The sequence below is a fragment of the Thermobia domestica genome, chromosome 2, assembly GCF_964235325.1.
Source record: "Thermobia domestica chromosome 2, izTheDome1.hap1.1, whole genome shotgun sequence".
NCBI lineage: Eukaryota > Metazoa > Arthropoda > Insecta > Zygentoma > Lepismatidae > Thermobia > Thermobia domestica.
The window spans coordinates 141914952-141937529 of NC_137455.1; the positions used below are offsets into that span (position 1 = coordinate 141914952).

Here is a 22578-nt window from a genome sequence, read left to right on the forward strand (position 1 = left end):
GGCCCAAAGTTATCTTAGCTGGTGACCTTAACGCAAAGCATGGAGAATGGAACTCCATTACTCCAAACACTGCTGGAGACGCTTTGCACGAATATCTCCTCACGTCCAACTTTATCATCAGTGCTCCACCAGATCCAACTTATTATCCAAAATTCGGCGGCCAACCTGACGTGCTTGACGTTGCTCTTTGCAAAAACGTATCCTTTAGTATTCATCCATATGTTCTCTCGGACCTAGACTCAGATCACGATCCAGTCATTTTTCATGTCTCCCATCGCAGCATCGCCCACACTGCTCCTATTCTTAAACACATAGAAACTGATTGGGATTTGTTTAAGCAAGAATTAAACACACTGATCGACCTAAGAGATCGGCCCGCCACCATTCAGGACATCGATCAGGCAGTTTCTCATATCACTGTAGCACTTCGTACAGCAGAGGCAGCAAGCTCCACTACTACCATCTCTCCAACGCAAACAGGTCAATACGATAGTCTACATCTGCAACTCTATATTCATTTAAAACGTTGGGCTAGACGTCGCTGGCAGCACACACTTCATCCGGCCTACAAGACACTGTGGAATAAACTGCGTGCAAAGATCAAGATGCTGACGCAGCGACAAAACCAACAGTACTGGGAAGATACTTTTCGCAACCTCACAGTAAATGATCGTAAAATTTGGACATACTCTAAATCCTTCCAACGGGCTACTAATGCTTCCAGAGCTAGAGTCCTCCAAGGACCACAAGGACTGACTCAAGACCCGCAGTTGCAAGCAGCTACTTTCGCTGACTCTCTGCAAGCACAGTTCCAGTCCAATAGAGGCCAACTTGATCCTTATTTCCACCAGCACATTAGAACTACCTTATATAGTATACGAACTCAAAACCCTACACATGGTATCAACCCTGTTACACCTCGGGAAATAGAAAAACACATCAAATGTCTACCGACAAAGACAGCATCTGGGCCTGATGGGATTCGACCTGAGATACTGAAACATCCAACTCGAAAATTACTGGTCTTTTTGGCATATTTATTTAATGCCATCTTTCAAATATGCTACTTCCCAAAGACCTGGAAGGAAGCTCGTATCATCACAATCCCTAAACCCGGAAAGAATCCGCTACTTCCGGAAAACTATAGGCCGATAAGTCTTCTGTCACACTTAAGTAAATTATTTGAACGTGTGTTCCTCTGGAGGTTAAAACAACATGTCGCCAACAGTGATCTTCTACCCTTCCATCAGTTTGGGTTTCGTGCTCAACATAGCACTACTACCCAACTCGTACGAGTAGTTGATCACTTAACCGTGGCTTTCAATAGAAAACACCACACCCTTGGAGTATACCTGGATGTGTCAAAAGCATTTGATAAAGTATGGTTAGCTGGATTATTATATAAGCTATACACTCAAGGTTTTCCGGATCGTTTTCTGCATTTACTTCGCTCTTATCTCATTGGCAGATCATTTCATGTGTCGGTTGATGGTGTCAAATCCTCGTCTAGGCCAATTAAAGCAGGTGTCCCACAAGGCGCTGTACTTTCACCGCTCTTATATAATCTCTATACAGCAGATCTTCCGACTTTACCAAACTGCTTTTTCGCAACGTATGCCGATGATACCGCCTTTTTCACAACAAGTAGTTCACTTGCACAGTGCTACATCTATATGCAACGTCAACTAGACAGTTTTCAGGAATGGGCAAGGCGCTGGAGAATTAAAGTAAATGCCGACAAAAGTTGCGCTGTCATCCACAGTAGAAGACGCATCCGTGCCCCTCGAAATCTAATATATGAGAACGCACACATTCCTCGTGCCACGCATGCGAAATATTTGGGTGTGACATTAGATCATGGGCTCACGTTCGCCCCACACATCAAAGATATAAAGCAACGAGCATTACGGAAAATCTCGGCATTGTACCCCATTTTTCGCTGCAGTTCAATCTCTCATGAGGTTCGCGTGCACATATTTAAGATGATAGTCCTGTCCACACTTTCTTATGCATGTCCTGCCTGGCAACATGCTTCTAATAGCCATCTACAAACACTCGAAAGTGTGCAAACGAGAGCCGGTCGCATCATCACTGGTCACGACAGATACACACGCAACAGACAAATTCTGGAAGATTTAGAGCTGCCTCCTGTTAGAGAAGTTCTACGGTATCTCCATCATAAGTTCTGGCATACTTTACCAAGACATGTTAATCCAGCTATAGCCACCATCGGCACCGAATGCGCTCTACGAAATGTTCATCGCACGCCACGCATTTAATATCTTTCCATAGCTCGTAATAACAACATCAGCTACTCTGCGACAGTTGCAGATGTAGACTTCCAGACATAACAAAACAATAGTAATACCCAACTAGCCACCAGCACATCTATATATATTCTTTATGCCATCTTACTCATGGAGTCAGGGGCTTCGGCCCGATACTCTTCACAAAACTTCAACATTACCGTGACCGTGACCGTGACCGTGCAGTTCACATACTTAAATATTCCTAACCCTACTTATAGTTCTCGCTGCACAAACGGTGATAGAGTATTGCAAACGTATTCTTGAGACTTGTGCAGTCATTCTATTAAAGGGATAGACGAAAGATTTTCATCTTTCGGAGGGAACATTTATTTTTGCATTTACCTCGTGCTTGGCATTGTGGTGAATTTTTTGTCTTTTGTTTTTGCTAACTGGTTCGAAAGTCCGCTCATAATTTGGCACAGCAGCATCACTTTGTGATTAGCGAGCACGCCAACTAATTATTACTAACATCTAGCTTCGTTGATCAGAGTATTGCTTTATCCTTAATTGGTAGTGATCTCAAACCATATTATTACTTGAGCATTGCTTTATCCTTTATTGGTAGTGATCTCAATCTTACTAGACGAAAGAAGAGCTCCGGCTTTTCGGACGTCATCTACGACGACTCATGCCTAAGACACCGGACTTCTCTTCCCAGGGTAAACATCAAGGATTACCCTCGATGGGACCGCCTAGGGAATCACGTCGGGAATCGGCACGTTCACAAAAGCGCACCAAACCACCTAGCACCTCACAGTCTTCCGATGGCTCCCCACCTAGGGCCCGCGAACGCTCTCGCTCTCCCTCTAAACCATCCTACACTGAGGCTCTCAAGAGTCCTTCCAAGACCGCTTCTGTTGAATCTGATTCCCATACTATCGCAAGCACTTCTGTTGCCCAACCTATGACTGGTATTACTCCGAATCCTGCGCTCCTCACCATTCTCTTCACGCAGCTGGATCCAGCACTCCATAATGTTAAATCTTTCTATCTGAAACTGGTCCGTTACTGCACTCGCCTTGATTTACAACAACTAATCAAAACACAGAATGGCATTATCCTCAAAACTACAAACCCGAATCTATATCAACATATCATCTACAAAGTCGGACCAGCCATGTTCGGCACCAATGCAAAAGTCCAGTTACTACAATCTCCAGGTTTGAAAACACCACCTCCACCTCAACGAACCCCTTTACTGTCTGTAGTGATTCGTGGCGTTGACCCTAGCATCACCGAACAAGAACTGTTAGACGAACTCAAGGCTGATGATATCCATCCCAGTCGTGCACTTCGCATCAAAAATGCAACAGGTCCTACTTACATGGTCAGACTGCTTACTGACAACCAAACACTCATAGATGATCTTCTCCAACATGGTGTTTTTATTTTCCGTTGTCACCATCGAGTTGAGGCTTCTCGCACGCCACAACCTCTCTCTCGACGATGCGAAAACTGCCTCACCTACAACTCACATCCGACCAATCAATGCACTCTTCCATCCATCTGTGCACACTGCAAAGGCCAACACAAGATAAAAAACTGCACCCTCCTTCAACAACCTCCTGTGTGCAACACCTGTAATGGCGACCATCCCACTTACTCTTATCAGTGCAAAAATAAACCGAAGCCGCTGCCAGATAAACCAGAGACAGTGGTGCCGCTCCGACTACATACAAGTGTTTCGACTGGCACTCAAACCTCTTTACTTCCACCTCCCACAGTCGAAAATGTCTTGCAGTTCATCACTCTAGTTTTACAAAATGCTTTCCCGTTTCAACGCGACGCCATTCTATCACATGCAACAAAAGCTGCTTATGACATATTCCATATCCATATGGCAGCCACTTATTCCGGCCTATATTCCCATTTTCATTTCCATTCTGAATCTACACCTCCTGATCAAGATGGCGGGGAACAGAAATAAGATAGTAAAATTGCTCTTCTCCAATATCCGCTCGCTCAAGACTAATCGGGTATTGCTTGAAACCATGACGACCTCACTCAACGTTGATTGTCTTGCACTCAATGAAACTTTTTTGAAGCCAACTGACCGGTACTACTTTCCACACTACCACCTGTTACGTAGTGATCTCCCTAATAACATTGCTCGAGGTGGAGCCGCCATTGCCATCAGACAATCCTTACCTCGTCGTCACGTCATACCACCGTATCCTGACCAGTACTCCGAACACGTCATCAGCACCGTCTACTTTCCAGCCCTTACTCTGACCCTGGCAACCATATACGTCCGATCTACTCAACCTTTGCCATACCGCTTTCTCACTTACCTGGATGTCAACTTCAAAACATACGTAGTTCTTGCAGATCTTAATTACCACTCACGCACTTCGGCGCAGAAACAGCGTTTCCAGGACTTCCTACATACCACGCATAGTTCTTGTATTCCTCTGCCCCACCACACACGGCCTGAGAGTCACACCACACCTGATGTGGTTATAGTCAGTAACAATCTGCTCCCCAACTCTTCTGTGGATGTACTTAGCTCGGTTGGCAGCGATCATCTCCCAGTTCTGCTTACAATAACTCCTCCTGGCACCAAACCCAAGGAACCACCAGCATCCTCTGCGACCTACAATTTCGCCAAAGCCGACTGGGAGAAATATCGAACCTATATTTCTGAGCAACTGGCTTTTACTCGCACCGAAATCTCATCTTTAGACGACATTGACCATGTTTCCATGTCTCTTAGTACAATCATTGCAGGGGCTACTGAACATGCAGTACCGAAACGTTCAATCCACTCACATCGACCGAGTTTACCACCTCATGCAGTCATTCTCCTTCACCGGTCACATGCCCTTTTGACTGAATACAGGCGGACTCACGATGCACACTTTCTCATACTGCATCGACAGTTCCAACGCATGGTCAAACAGTACCTCATAGCCCGGAAAAGACTCGACTGGCGAACCTCATGCAACGAGTTGCGCAACGAAACCAATGCCACTAAATTCTGGCACTTATTTAAACGTCTTACTTACCAACGCCGGGGCTCCCACTATCCTATTCTTGTTGATGGCAACGTCCCTACGACGGATTCTGACAAAGCAGTCGCCTTCGCTAACCACTTTGAGGCTGTCTTCACCCCTCACAGTGCTCCATTGTTTTCCCATCCATCACACCGTCATATTACAACTTTGGGTAATCCTGAGCGACCATTATTTACACCTGACATGGCCCATCAACCTGATCCGACTAATTCCTTGACAGCTCCAATCACTAGTCCTGAAATAGTAACTATGCTTCGTCGACGCCGCAATACAGCACCTGGGGCCGACACTATCACATATAACCAAGTTCGGCAAGCCCCACCGGAATTCCATAATGTGCTCGCTCAGTTGTATACTACTATTCTCACGACTGGCCATTTTCCAGCTCTTTGGAAGCTCGCCAAAATAGTAGTTTTTCTGAAACCGGACAAAGATCCAACCAACGTCGGATCATACCGCCCAATTAGTCTAACTAACGTCTTCAGCAAAACTATGGAGCGTATTGTGGTCACACGCCTTCATTCTTATCTCCAAACTCATCATCTTCTACCCCCAACGCAAGCTGGCTTCAGACCATCATTCAGCACTACTGATCAACTGCTCAAACTCTCCAGCCTCCTGGTTAACCACTTGAATAAACGACTGCCTTCTGTCCTCATCTCATTTGACGTCGAACGAGCATTCGATACTGTGTGGCATCAAGGCCTTATTTTCAAACTACTACGTATTATTCCTTTACCGTACGTTCGCCTCATAGCAAATTTTCTCCATCAACGTTCAGCTTATATCCAAATTAACCAGGCTCAATCCCACCATTTTGTTCTTCGCGCTGGTGTACCACAAGGCTCAGTGCTCTCCCCCTTACTATACATCTTATATGTAGCAGATATGCCCCAACCTCGGCCGCCCATCCACGCACTCCAATTTGCTGACGACACCGCCTATATCGCCTTGTGTTCCTCTGTTGATCGTATCAACATCACTCTCCAACCAGCACTCGATAAGCTCGTCAGCTGGTGTCTGAAGTGGAAGCTGAAATTAAACCCCTCCAAGACCCAAATGGCATTATTCGCCCGCAACCGCAACAAATTTTGTCTAACTAGAAATCCCGAGCGTCTACATCTTACGCTTCTTGACTCACCGTTGACCTTGTCAAACAGTGTCAAATATCTAGGCGTCATATTTGACAAACACCTTACCTGGACCGCTCATCTATCCCTTTTACAAGCTAAGATTAGACGTCGTATAAATTTGTTGCGCTGTCTCTGCGGCACCAACTGGGGTCTCAACACTAGACTTATTCTCCATACGTACAAAGTTTTTGTCCGCCCTGCCCTTACACATGGTCATATTGCCTGGTTGTCAGCTCCACAGCACTTCTACGACAAATTACAAGTCCTGGAACGTCATGCTCTGCGGCTTGCATACTCATTACCGCCACATACTCCTACTCAAGAGGTCTACCGCCGCACCACCATTCCCACGCTCTTACCGCATCTGTATCGCCTGCGCACTCGTTACATACAGCGCCGTATAGCGGAAGGACATCCTATCCTTGGTGAATTAGTAGACCAGACTCCTGCACAACCACGGCATGCCTATCCTCCAGTTGACCATCTACTCGCTTTACATGACCAAGAAGAGGCCACTGCTACCTATAACCCACGTCGTCGAATATATCATTGCCATCCGCATATCTATAATCCGTAACCTCTATCGTTCACCTTTGGGTTTTCATCCACGCCCATGCACTTCTTCTACCGCATCTATAGATATAATAATGAATATACAACTGTCCATTCAATAGCATCCTGAGCCCATCTATAAACAAAAGATACCAACAAATCCGTTTTCACTGGCCCCAGAGAAGGCGTTACCTTCTGTGGCCCGCCCAGTTTCGACTGGGAATGAAATTGCAGGTAAAAAAAAAAATTGCAGTTATAGATGGTGTTACTGCGTAAGACACTAAATATATAAACTCCTTTTTTCGTTGCATGTCAAATTTGCTTTTGCATCACCTCTGTACTACGAGGAAATCACCTGTGCACTACATGTAAGTCATCTGGGTACTGCTTCAAATCATCTCTATCGTACATGTAAATCATCTGGGTGTTACGTGTAAATCATCTCTGTCCTATATGTAAATCATCTGGGTACTGCGTGTAAATCATCTCTGTCCTACATGTGAATCACCTGTGTATTGCGTGTAAATCATCTCTGTCCTACATGTAAATCACCTGGGTACTGCGTGTAAATCACCTGTGTGCTACATATAAATCACCTGTGTGCAACGTGTAAATCACCGCTGTCCTACATGTAAACCACCTGTGAACTACATGTAAATCGAATACGTGCTACTTGTAAATCACCTGCGCGGTAGGTGTAAACCATTTGTGCAGGACGTGTACGTGTGCATTGCACATGTGCTGTGCACGTGAAGATGTTGAATAGGACCTGGCATGTATATGTGCGTCACATGTACAGGCGTGCATTTATACAGATGATGCACATGTTGCATCCGTGCAATTGTACATGTACTATACGGATACTGTACGTGCATTGTGCTGTCTGGGATTGTTTCCAAGTCACAACCCTTCCTGCTCGGAATACTCCACCCTTCACTGTTAACACTGTTAGTGAAAGTCCCAACATAGACGTTAGAGACATATAGGGTACAACTGTTATAGAGTTCTCACCCAGACAGATGAGATGACTCGGAAACAGCTGAAATATCAACTCTACAGTTGTATTATAGAATTTTATAGTAGCTTAGTGATGCTAAATACTCAAGCTTGAATATTCACCCGGTGTGACATTTCTTAATCAACTCACCGAATTAATTTCCATATCTCCCGAACGAGCCCCTTGATGAGACGGCAACACTGTATTTGCAAAGTTTGGCAACGATGTAGTAGGTCTTGATATCATGGCATAACTAATGCGGGTAACGAAATATATATAGCTAGGTTTCATTTGGATTTATTCTTCAATACATTAAAATGTGGTATTTATTGGAATGAACTTTACAGTGCACTCTCAAGTTGATATCTTTACGCAGACACGAGAAATTATACTCGATTAACTTTAACAAAATAGGTCCAGATTTACCTAGCCCTAAGCTAATCCGATGCTACCCTACTCTACTCTACTAGGTGTAGATTAATAATACTCTACTATATCCTTTTAAAGCCGGTCCTACTTATCGATGCGTAGTTGGAGCATGTATATATTGTAAAGTTTACCTATTTATTATATTTATATTTATAAGTTCATTTACGAACTGACAAATCCTTAATCTCAAAGGGTGATGAGAAAATTGTGGTAAAGTTCTAACAAAAGCATAAAATTAAAAATAGCGCTAATTTTCTTGTAAGTCCGCAATGGTCCAATATGTGCCTCCATAGGATAGTGGTTTAAGCGTAGGATTTGTACTTCACAGATACATGTTCGAAACCAAGCCGTGTAACTTTTCTTTTAATTATACAATCCAACTGGCTATTATTGTTAATTCTGTAAGAATCAGAGGAAATCTTTCATGTAGCTTTTGGTTACAGACCTGTGTAATTAATTTCAAATGCATTTTTGTCAAGTAAATTATGACCCACCCTGTATATGGATGCAGAATGTTACTTAATAAGCTTGGATCTTGTATAAATTACCAATAATATTTAAGAAGAACTTGAAAATAAAATAAAACTACATTCAACTGATCTCTTATTTCTTCCGAACGAAATGTTTATAAGAGAAACAGAGTTACTAAGTTATAGACTTTGAAACAAACAGTCGTCTCAATATAAATTTTTAATCAATTTGACTCATTAGTTTTCCCAAAGATGATGCTTACCATTTCGCATGTGAACTATAACTTTTAACGTAAACTTTGTATTACTATTCCATTAAAAATGAGATACTGTAGATACTTATTACAGGAACACTTTTAGCCACAGCATTGGATGCAAGGAAACAATTTTTCTTTTACATTACATTCATAGTTAAAAAAAGAGATTCAACTAAGTTATTCCTAGTTACCTTGCTAACAAAATTTCTTACTGTTGTACCAAAATTTTAGTTACTTCTAAGCTACCTGTAAGCTCTACCCACAGCAAGCAAAGGAAAATACGAACATAAATCTCGCAATCTGTCCAACCAAGGGCGTAAAGAAATGTTCCCAATATCTTTTTCAGTTCATGATGTATACCACTACGTCTTTTGACGATGCTCCAAATCAGAGCATAGACGTAGCTAAGACATACGCATAAATATTGTACATACTTATAAATACATCAATGATACTCAATGTACATAAGAAATGAAACACACACACACACACACACACACACACACACACACACATATATATATATATATATATATATATATATATATATATATATATATAAATTCATGAACAACCTTTCATGTAAAGCCTTTGACAACTGTTGGCGTAAACCAAAAATCTAAATAATTATCATTATATTTACAACATTTTTTAAAGAGTGTCATTTCAGTGAAAATTTCCAAATAGTTTTTCGGCACTCATGTAAACCAGCCAAGGTATATCACCATGTTGCGGCGCACATTTTCGGTAAACCCTGGCTTGAATATATTGGAGAACACCATGAATTTGGAAGTGTCTACAGTAACCACACATTGTGCGGTCATGGTGATCAGGCGATAATCGCGCAGAAAATGACGTTCGTTCTGTTCAACAGTAGTCTATACATATAAGATCGTAAGTTTATGTGAACTTCTTTCTGTGATATACGTGTGTGTGCTGAATACATCGTCAACAGTTTTCATTTGTCCTAGTATGGGTAATGCTTTACTTGTTTCGTACTCTATTAGTCATTCCACGTATAAGTGCTAACGCTCACGACAAGGGTAAAAGTGTCTACGTTTGGTTAAATTTCTAATTGCGCTTTCTTATTAATTTGAGGACGCGGACGCAGACGCGGAATCCGATGGAACTATTTTTAAACATATACTATACGCTCATGGGGTCACGAGAAAAATAATCCCAAAGTTGGGATATAAATAAAAATAAACATCCCAACTGTGAGATCATTTTCCTCGTGACTCCATGGATTTTTTTAAAAAAATGTTTCCATTGGATTCCACCCCCTCTAATTAGTATACAAAGCGCAATTAGAAATTTATCTAAGCGTGGGTACTTTTTCCATTGGCATGAGTGGAAGTTTTTTTTTGTTTGTTTGTTTGTTTGGTAATTTAATTTAAAAGACAGCGAATTTGTTGGACAATCATAATTGAAAAATAAGTGTTTACTGAGAAAGTAGTATACGAAGAGAGTTTTCCAACAGTTAAAGCATAAATAGCATGTTACATTACAAGCCAAACAAGTATCGTCCTTGTCCAAGTTAAGCTTCGATACTTGCAAACACAGTACAGGAAAAAAAAGTTAGTACGGTATTATTTCAGTTAAGAGAGGCAAGAAAATAGCCAGCCACTACCATACTTTTACAGAAATACTTAAGCTTTTATTTCGAAAGAAAATAAGTTTTTATCCAGGAAGTAGTCATGTTTAGAAGTAAAAACAGTACAAAAAATTTACGTATAGAATAAATAAAAGTAGAAAAGGAAGAAAAAAATATTTAAAAAATGATAGCTTCTACTCACCGAATGGGCTTGATTTAACACCACAACCATTCTTGGCTTAGCAACAGCACATGCAACAGAGATGAGACAAACAGCAAACAAGTAAGAGGATTCTTTTAGACACTCAGTGTACAAGCACAAAATTAAAGTTAGAAATTATACAACACTTGCAATCACCCAACAACATTAGTACCAATCAACAAACAACTAAACACAGAGAAGAGATATTACGTATGGTATGTAAAATTCATAGTTCCGTATATCAAGCAAAAATTTGGATACCTATGATTTTTTCTTCCTAGAACTAAAACACTGTAAATACAGGCAAGCTACAGCAAAATTTCTCGATTAATATATCAATTGTATTATAATTGTCTTTCCCTATCCTAGGAAGTAGCCAGACATACAATAACAACATATTTAGATATATTTAGTGAAGAAGTCAAGGTAAACTAACGACTCGCTAATTAGCTCATCTTATATTTGATACATTCTACATTTCGAAACACTATAATTATTATAAGAAAGTGATAGAAGTGACTAATATGTCTCAGTAGCGGTAATATAAATTAACTAGCTTTCAAACACATTATGCAAAACATTACATCATTGGTGGTATGTGGCACCAATACAATAGCATAAAGCAATACAAATAAGTGACTCATGACAAAACCATGAAGACTGTACCTGCTAGTCTAGTGGCTAAAACATGCTCACTTGGTGCATGCGGTTCTGGGTTCGATTCTTGGTGGGAGAGTACCAAAACTTTACTTTCACAACAATTCTCTTTCATTAATCATCGATTTGATTTAGCCTAAAGGGAATAATCATAGGGCAATGTGAAATAGTACTCTTATCCTTCCGAACAGATGAAATGTCACTACATATGGGACAACAGCACTGTTCATAGTTCTTATAGGGCTCCTTCGAGGTTATATGATTATATGAAGGCGTACATGTCTTCGGCGCAGGAGACCCGGGTTCGATTCTCGGTGCGAGCTCAAGTGGTTCGGATTCCACGCTACGCTGGAGGTCCATGTCTCATATAGCATCGATACTAAAAGAGATGCTAAACTCAAACCGACCAACCAAACAGTTCTTACACAAAATAATTATAAATCATTTTGATTATTTATTAACAGTTAGTATCCAAATCTCCTAGAATACGAACTTTCAGATTTTGTAAACAAAATTCGGATGTTATCACATGTTTGAAAATACAAAATTACTTAGAGTATGCAATATATTTAAACTAATCTCTTAAACATTTACATGAACTCACTACTTCAGTTGCCAGCGATCATTTTATACTATATAGTGGTGTACTCTAATATAACATACTTGCTCAGGTTACAGGAAAATAGGGAAGGGTACGGAGACTTTCATACTCTTTGTTTTACTTAGAGTTTATTCTTATATTGTAGCTTGAATGTTTTTTTTTTTTAATATTTCTTTTTGAATTTCCTGTCAATGAAGATGCATTATTGCAGAACAGAATCTGACTCGTGGTTTACGTTAGAACAAAATTCTAGTTGTGCTGCTGTACGTGTGATTTTTGGAAGATTACTTTCATTATCGCTAATTATTATTAGAACATAACCAACTGTTGAAACGATTTGCCTTTAAATGTCGCAACTACTCGTATTCAATCTATCAGACCATTCAGTAATTAATTCATCTCAATCTAAATGGTAATTAAGCAAGTTCCGGAAATTTAACTATGTCTCTTCTCTGTATTTATGAAAAAAGAAAACTGTACCTACAACATTAAAGGGAAAAATACTATTAACGTAAAACATATCAATGTATACACCCATACGAAAATACAATAATGATGCGGGTATGAGATTGCATTAACTAATTGTCTAATACTATTTGTAAATGACCACATTTATGAGATTAATTCGTTAGCATCTATTTGAATCGGTCCCTTCCTTCCTTTATTTATTTATTTATTTATTTATGTTTTTAAGGAAGCATTCAGTGACATTATATTAAGACACTGGCTGTAAACATTTGTGACACTGCTTTTTTCAGTTTGAACTTCATTTTTAATCTTGACAATCAGGAAATAATGTTTATTGCAATTTACTCATTGACTGAACAAGGAGCTTAATGAATTCACAATCACAACATACGTATTATATGTTATATTCACTAGTGCTTGAAAAATAGTTCCCTTTTTTTTTCGAGCGATGATAGTAAGGGTTTGATACAATAAGTTTGTAATGAAAGCTTCAAATAATCTATTATTTAATTAGGAAAATATTTAGGAAAGGCAGTTCATTGAAGTATATACTCATATACCAGGGACTACACTCAAGCTTTAAATTATTTCGTATTAGAATTTTCATTAGAAAAATTAGTTCGTTTGTTACTTGTTAAATTTATACACTTAAGTGTTAAACACAAATCAATGTATTCATCATTTTTGCAAAAGAAAAAATAATTTAAAGATATATTTTGTAATTTACTTTTAAAAGTTTTAAAAATGAATTGTTCTAGCCTAATGTTTTAAATATGTAGCGAAACAAAAAGTTATGAATATGTAAAATTTCTTTATATCTGTCTTAGTATAATGTTACTGTGAATACCGGGTTATATCATTAATCTTTTTAAAAAAATGTTAACTAAACTTTCTATTGCTCAAACCTAAATTAGAAAACTTAATTATGAAGACAATTGATTAGAGAATTTTGTCATGTAGCTAACTACAAGTCACAGAGTAATTTTAAAGCAACCTTCTATGGAACATGTGAAGTTCAATAGCTTTAGAGCTATTGAACTTTTGCACTTCAAAAAGTTGAGAAGCACTAACATAGCATAATTAACAGATATTGCCTTGGTTGATATTAACTTGAAGAGGGTACGTTCTTTGGATAAGCAAAACTTGCAAAGTTTGAATATATAGTTTAAAGACGTTATAGAATCAAAGCTGTTGTTGACACTTTAAAATATAATTAAATGTTATTAAAGTTAATTTTTTAAAAAATGATGACTTTATATTATTTTGGTAGGTTTAAGTAAATCCATGCTCTGACCGTTACAGTAGTTATCAGGAAGAATCATCATCCAAGTCTAAAATTCTTATTGGTCATTACGTAATATTGAATACGAGGCACACATTTTTTAGTATTATATAAGATATATAAAGATTTGCAAGTTTCTCTACATATGGCAATTGTTGATTTCTTTCTTAAGCACTAATGATCCCAATAATATTGCTCTTTGGGTACAGAAAATGTAATATCTTTTTACGCACTATGTAGAATATTTTAAGTGTAATTTTTAACGGCTTGGTAATAATATTGTTCTGGCGCAGGAAAGATAGAGAAGTGATACATATATTTGAAATTTACCAATTTAATATGCATCCATTATGACATTCAATGCCACTTCTAATGCCAAATTAAAAGAAAAAGAAAATTCAGCGATTGATATCATGCACAATCACTCTCAAATAAACTTGTACATCTACAGTACATGTCATAGTATTAGCAGAAGCAAAATACTACAGAAGTTTTGGTTATATTGTTAGTATGTTACGAAAACTAAAACATACCACCTAATCTTAAATGTACAATAATCTTAACTTACTTAAGAATTAGTACTTCTATTTCGATTACAGTTCAGCCATCCAATTATACACTACTACTGTATTATAAAGGAATTACTTAGCTTATTACACAAAGCAACAACATGTTATTAAGATGCTACAAGGCAATATATTATATATTACCAAACTAAGTAAAAAAATAAATAAATAAAGCAATATGAGATTAAAGTTAGTTACCAGCAAAAAATTTATAACTATAATAATAATAATAATAATAATAATAATAATAATAATAATAATAATAATTATTATTATTATTATTATTATTATTATTATTATTATTATTATTATTATTATTTCCTAAATAACTTCTAGTCATAACACCTTATGTAGGAACCGTTATTATGATATTTAAAAAAATACTCTGAAAATCTAGCCCTAATATTGTATTATGCCGCAACGCTAAATATTTTACTGTAATATATTTAATGTAAGTTACAGGTTTTTTCAATATGGTATAGAATTTCTACTTTGTATCTAGTACTTTCATTTCCGAAAAGATGGTCTACTGTAATTAGTTAATATTTACTTATTTTTTTTAAAAAAAATGTGAATAGCGAGTGTAAAGAAGACTTAAAAAATGTATTATTAATTTATGAACATCATCTAATAAAACAAAATTCCTAGAAACCAAAATCGTTATATTATGTTAGATTAGAAATTAGCAGTAGAAGCTGTACGATAGAGATTAAACATCAATTTAATTTTGTTACTTGTTAACTTCAAATAATTTTGAAGGAGGGAATTGATAATATGGTTATAATATGGTTTTATCACGGAAAAAAGAATAGGGAAACAAACTAAAAATCAACTCGAATTTTATAAAATAATTTAATCTTTTACATTAATAAGTTTTTTAATGGGCTACAGAAGTGTTTATTAATAACTTAGTGGTAATAAGTAAGAAAACCTCTCATTATAGAGGAAGTAAAGTAACACGTTTTACGATTTTATTAACCCATATACCAAAGTTTCTATTGAAATACTTTCTATGTATATGAGAAAGTAATATTCTAATGAGCATATCCTTGGTACTTTTGAGTGTGTATTTGATATATATATATATATATATATATATATATATATATATATATATATATATATATATATATATATATATATATATATATATATCTTGAGACATTAGCGAAGATCTGTGTAAAGAAGAGTATATACCTAAATGTAATATTCAGTAAATGTGGTTTGATTCTAGTTTTAAACTTGCTCTTTTGTGCGTGTGGGCTTTCAGTTCCAGAATATATCACTGAGGATTATTAAATGAAACTAGAGTACGCCATTGATGCTCATACTTTGAATATAGACTAAATAAGAAATAATATTATTCACAATGCATCCACAGATAATATTCATGGCACCAATTAATAAATTTTAATAATAATAAATGTGTTGCATCATGGTTTACGTAAAGCCACTAATTAAAGCTCTACCTTTAAAGTGAATCTAAAAAATCGATGTCAAATCTTAGTTTTTTTTTTTTTTTGAGCCAATGAAATATTCACTGACAAATTCATAAATTAATTCTTACAGAACCTTTAGTGAAAGGCACTAGAATCTCATTCCCTCTCAATATTTTCGTGGCATAATTTCTTAACTTGCAATAAATAAATTCAAATAAATAAATAAAAAAATCGCCGAGAGTAGTGTTTCTCAACAACGGAAATTATTCGTTTTGCAAGCCTTCAACTGAATAGCGTACAGATCTCGTTCAGCGCTTTCCGAGAATGTGCGAAATATGTTAGATATGCGTGGGGATTAATACGAGGGAATGCATTAATTGCTGCTACGTAAATTAGAGAGATAAGTTGAAGTAAGAGTTGGTGCCACTTTTAAATATAAAATTATATAATTGTGTAAACTCAAATATTCTGTAATAAATTGAGATCCTAAAAGAAGATAAATAGGTTTTCAGTTACTCACCGATCGGTATTTGCCTCGAACAACAGCCCATGTTTGTACACGTGACTCCATCGTTAATATTGTTTTAGCCATTGCAGTTTTCAAATATTTGTACGACTTCATTCACGATAAAACTGCACACTACTAAGCACAGATGACAAATGCAGCGAGTGAAATTGTCAGTATGGTGTTATTATATCTTATCAGAAGAAGATTAAGATGTCTTTCGAAAGTTAATACAAAATAAATTAATAGTCTTTGACAAGTTGAATCAGGAGATAAAAGAAAGGAAGAGAAATAAAAATGTATTTTTTCTTTTAAATATCTATTGAACGACCGAGGACTAGAGAGGACCTTCTTCACTACAGTGAGAATGAAGAAAGTTCAAAATAAGAAAAATGCTACTATAAAGTTTTGTTTGAAAATTTCATATCCTAACACGAGGGCCATCCATAAAGTAATGATAGTTTGATTGAAATAACGTTAAAAACTAAATATCTTCAGTGAAAGAATTTATTACTCATTCAAAACTACATCTTAATTATCATCTGTTCACAAACTTGATAATTCCTTTGTTGCCTTCAGCTGCTATTAAACTAGGTATTTGCTGCAGTCTTCAATTTGTCATCACTACTAAAACATTGTCTATTTATGAACTCTGAGTTTACTGCACAGATGAAAGTCAATAGGGGTAACGACCTGACTTTAGAGTGGATGAGCAAATACCTCTCATTCAAATTGACCCAACAGGTCGCAGGACGCAGCTGCAGTATGGGACGGGGAGTCATGAATCAGCAGAATATCGCCGGACATTTTGAATGGCTCGACGTAGTTTCTGTTTCACAATACCAATCTGCATTGATTGTAGTGCTTTATGATATGATATTCAAGATGAGAACACCCTAATGATCCCAAACCACAGTCACCAGGAGCCTTGACGGCGTTTATTTATATTTCCGCGGTTAATTGGGTGATTAGGAATGATGTACGACTTTCGAGTGATTGGCTCTTGCTCTCTGAGGTGATATGGGACACATATGTCTCTTCACCAAGAACGATACTACCCAGATAAAAAGCTGAATCTGCGTGATACAGCCTCAGAAATCTTATCATTGCGTCCATTCTCTATGTTTTGAGTTGCTTCCTGAGTTGCCGGGTAATCCATCGCGCACAAATTTAGTAGGAGCCAATATTTGTAGTATTTCATAAGTAAAGGACGCGCTACAATTCATAAGTAAAGAACGCGAAATATTTTGTAAAGAAAAGTAAGGTGCACCTTGTCCAGAGTTACACGATTTTGTCGCTCACTTCGTTCTTCAAGCAATCTATGATGAGCGATGGACATGATGGTCACAGTTCTTTAAGCACATTTGTTAGTCTAGAATTAAACATTTCATATCACATCAATTTATTTTGTTTACCATTGTATCAACACGTACGTTCTTCACTTAACGGTAGATTTCTGCGGGTTTCACCTTCTGGACATTCAAGAATCGAATCACTCTCCTCACCTCACAACCCACAACATTTTGTATCAGAACGCTTATTTTTCTAGTATGCAGTAAATGCGTGATAGTAATACAGAATCAGAAACTGACATAGAGTACTGAGCAAAGACATCGCAGACACCGTGACTGGCTGAGAGGAAGTGACTTGCGTGACAGGAATGCTGAAAAGTCATTACTTTATGGACAACCCTCATATATCTGGAGAAAATGCTCTCCCTGAAATATGACATCTTTACACTGATAAACATATCAGAACAAAGTAATAAGACACTGTTGGATGAATTTCATTTGGCCCTGGAGGTGAACCGTTCTGATTGAAGGCACGAATAATTTGAGCTTTCAGAACTCAACAAGCCTTTTAGTATAGAAATAAAAAAGAGGGGAGTGGAATAATTCTGATCACCACACAGATATCTTAGAATAATAATAATAATAATAATAATAATAATAATAATAATAATAATAATAATAATAATAATAATAATAATAATAATAATAAAAAAACTATGTTTTGCACCGGATTCTGAACAAGAAACCTCTCAATCATAGGACAAGCAGTTTTTCCGAAATTTATCTTCCAATTTATTATTGTATTCATGCATACAATAAATCGTATATATATATATTGACCTCAATTATACTTAAAATGAATTTGAGTCAACTGAAACAACTTCAGTTTTAACTGTTTTTTTCTTAGTATAAGAAAAAGTAGGGTGATATTCATTATTTGATCTGAATTACAAGTGTTAACGAGTTTTGAGTCATCTTATCACAAATACATTTAAATACACATGTATATTTCCTTTGTACTGTGACGGCCAAAAGTTTCTTGGTTGCTATATATTGAAGTTTCGTAAGTGACCACCAGTAAACTGTCGCTCTTGGAGATATATGTAATAATGTATTGTGTTTACTGAATATTTAATTTAATTCATTGAATGAACTTCCAGATGCAACCAGATTTAAGTGGGAAAGGATGTGAAGCAAATGTAAAATATATATGAGATACGATCTCGACACTCGCCTAGCCAGACGAGGAAAACAATATAGTTTAGTGAAAATATCCGACACTTGATTCGAACTTGACACCTCCTGATTGACAACGCTGTCTGTAGTTCACGACCGCTTCTTACTTCGCCTAATCGAATATACCGTATAGAGACATTAATGCTTATAACAGAAGAAGATCAACCTTGAAAAACCTGATCAGAAGAGCAAAATATTGAACAAACAAATAATCAATTGAGCAAATAAATGATACGAAACGTTCGTACAAAGGAAACATCATTCTTGTTTTAAAAATTAAAATAACGTATATTATTAGAAAATGAGATGTACATTTCACTGTAACTATATACTTATTAACATAAACATTATAAGCGATTAATAAAAGGCCTTCCATGTTACCTGATCTTTGTCCTCTTGTGTCCTTGGAATAAGCGTAACTGTCAAATAAATTTCGCCCAGGTAATCCGATTTCCCAGGTTCAGAAAGTGTGAGTGTGATGTCCGTAGGCCTGTAGAAAAAAAAAAAAAAAAAAAAAAAACTCTTTAGAACAAATGCACAACTGATACTTTAATGCCAGTAAAGTTTTCGGTTGGTTTGTTTGAAATAAATACATGTATGTTGCTAGGATAGGCAAATATACAATAACAATATGGATATTGGTTTGTTTGAAATAGATACATGTATGTTGCTAGGATAGGAAAATATACATTAACAATATGTATGTAGATGCTAAGAGAATAACATAATTTGGTAATTATTGCATTCTTGTAAATCAGAAAATTTTTTGGTGCTCAATCCCGAAGTTATTGCCGCATTCGGTGATTCTCATAAGTAAGTACGTACACGAAGGAGCGAACCTTTGGTATATGACAGAGTCCTATCGTTCCATTTCGGCGAGTAACTGCCTTGGTAAAAAATCCAATCCTTAAAGAATGCAATGCTACAAATCTCACAGTTGAAATGTGTATGGAAAGCGTTGATTGTAAAATATGAAATACACACAAGCTATCCATACGATATTATTATAAAGTACTATTCAATGCTATGTAAAGGAGCAATCAATGAATAGTCTTCACGGTGACCTAAGGTTGATTTTATAAAGGTAACCAAGAAAGTTCTGTCGCTTTTTGTGAAGGTCTGTGTTCCATTGGATCTCACACCGTGAGTTGAATGCGAATGGAGATAGGCGAAGGTTGGTTGTTGGTGTGGGTATATTCAACATACTACCTGGTTGTGGCAGTTCAGTTACACCGTGAACTTGCGTAAGGACAGAGTGAACATGGGACCTCCACAGAACGTGATAATAGCGTGTATCCTGTACGAGTTCAAACTGGGATCAAACGCCGCTACACCAAATTCTACCGCGATGGAATCCATGGCCTCCCAGAACGTTGGCAGAAGGTCGTCGATGCTGATGGGGACTATTTTTGATGTTCCAGGTACGTCTTCGGTGATATAACGATGTTCGAAGGCGGTGGATGAAAAAGCGACAGAAATTTCTTGGTTACCTTTATAAATAAGTACTCAATTACGTTTTAGTTCAAAACATTAACAGAAATACTATTGTGAAACATAAGTACTAATCCACTTAGGATAGATTCCCAATTAACACTTAATAAGCGAATTTATCTGCTTATATTTGAAACACCATTTAGAAATATACAATAATATTATTGAACATACTATTGGCTGCCTCTGCATGACTAGTGATTCTTTCCTAAACAATTCTTGCCCATAACAATGCCAATTTTCGTGAACAGAAAGAAAATGTGAAATCATTCCTATTTTCACCTACTGTATGTCTACACAATTTCAGTGTGTAGAAATATGGTTGTAAATTGTTTCTTCCTTGCTTCCTTTTATAAATATTACATCAACTCTGTTACTCTCATTGGTCTTGCACTATTCATACCTTTAATGCGTCTGATTCCGAGCTTTATTTCAGATGACTGTGCACTGAATAATTACGTATCATGTCTCCTTTAGCTTGTAAAGCACAAAGTTTTGATAATCTATTATTTCTTCCTCCAGATTGGAGGCCATTGCCATAGTGGCCAATATTTAACATTGTGTACAAGAGCTATTGGTTGAATCGTAGAAGAGGATGTTTATACGTACATTATTCGCAGTTTACTTGTGTGATATAGCCCTACATAAATTGAAGATATTTTCAGTTGCTAAAATATGTAAGATTCCCCGGAAGATTGTGATAAATTTTTAACTTCCGGTATTTAAAACATTTTATAACATTAATACTTTCTGTATGAAACATTAATATAATTATCACTAAGGAGTGTTCATTCATCAAATTACACGGAATATACTCAAAGGGCAGCCAAAGAAGTATTTTTCTCCAGAGAGGAGAATTTTGTATAACGCCTATAATAGAAGAGAGAAACTACTTATTAAAGAGGTATATTGTTCACTGTATGTGCTAGCAACAGCAGCAAATCTTATTGGTGGAAAATAAAGCGTTGGAAGGAAGAGTATGCAAGCTATATCATCTTAATATAGCTATCCGATTTAGTAATCCTAATTATATTTGGGCCAGTTTCAGCTTGATGAAACATACTAAGGAAACTGGACCTTATGACATTCTTTTAGCTTCTTTGTTAAACTTCTCTGGTGATAAACTTACTGAGCTTAAAGCTTTTGACTAAATTGAAACTCTAGAGAAGACACTTGAATACAGAAGGTTATGATTTCATTTCTATGGTAGTGAATTGCAGGTGCCGCTGGGGAAGCTGTGTTTCTTTGTTTGTCAGCACCATATCGTCAGGGGCGTCATTTAGGGAGGGCAGGACGGGCAATTTCTCCTCCCAAAGAGTTTGAGGAATACATATGCTTTAGTCAATTGTCTACTAATATACCGGTACAAAACGGGAAAGTCTTATGTCGGTGGTGCTCTTGCTTCCCCCTGTATATCGTACATATCACATGTGAAGCATATTGTTATCTACAAGCTAGGAGATATTAAGAGTCTGCGATCACCATGCCTCCAGAAATACAACCGTTTTGGGTGGCTATATAGGAACATTTTAAAATGTGGGCTATAGCTATAGCCAAATTAAAAGACAGTGTAAAGCAAAGGTTTCACTGTGTCTAATAAGGGAATGCATGCAGCAATCCATCGTAATGTTCAGCCACCCTTGAAGGACACAACACTCAGTCAGAAGTCGCAGAAGAAGCAACCAGCCCCGAAATGCATTGAGACGTTATTGTTAAGTGCGGCAATATACGACCAACAAGAACCCATATCCGCAACGTACAATGACAGAACGTGTCCGACGGTCACCAGCGTCCATTTATCAGATCATCCGACAGGAGTTAGTTTTGAAAACGATGCACGTAAGCCAAGTGCATGTTTTCACACAATGCACATCTCTCAACAAAGACTGACATACAAACGTCTATATAACTGTTACTTAGCGGGTGATAAATAGCGTTATTATATCACCATCCTAGATGAAGAATAAGTCTGTTTGATCAGGTCAAAAGATGTGCGTATGATTCATTACCGTTCTATCGATGAAAAGAATTACACACAATGGAATCGCATGCACAACGAAAGTTTCCCAAATATTTTATAGTAG

The 22578-nt window shown here is 37.0% G+C and overlaps 1 protein-coding gene across 3 annotated transcripts in view; it reads right to left on the reverse strand.

The window, feature by feature from the left end:
- Mctp (multiple C2 domain and transmembrane region protein) overlaps positions 1-22578 on the reverse strand; it is a 955910-nt gene that overhangs the window by 254670 nt on the left and 678662 nt on the right. For all 3 annotated transcript variants that reach the window (XR_014129216.1, XM_081746500.1, XM_081746491.1), the window contains exon 8: positions 19385-19493. Coding sequence is in view for 2 of the 3 variants with exons in the window: in XM_081746500.1 (XP_081602626.1) it covers positions 19385-19493 (109 nt within the window). In the remaining variant the exon portion in view is untranslated. The remainder of the gene's footprint in view (positions 1-19384; positions 19494-22578) is intronic.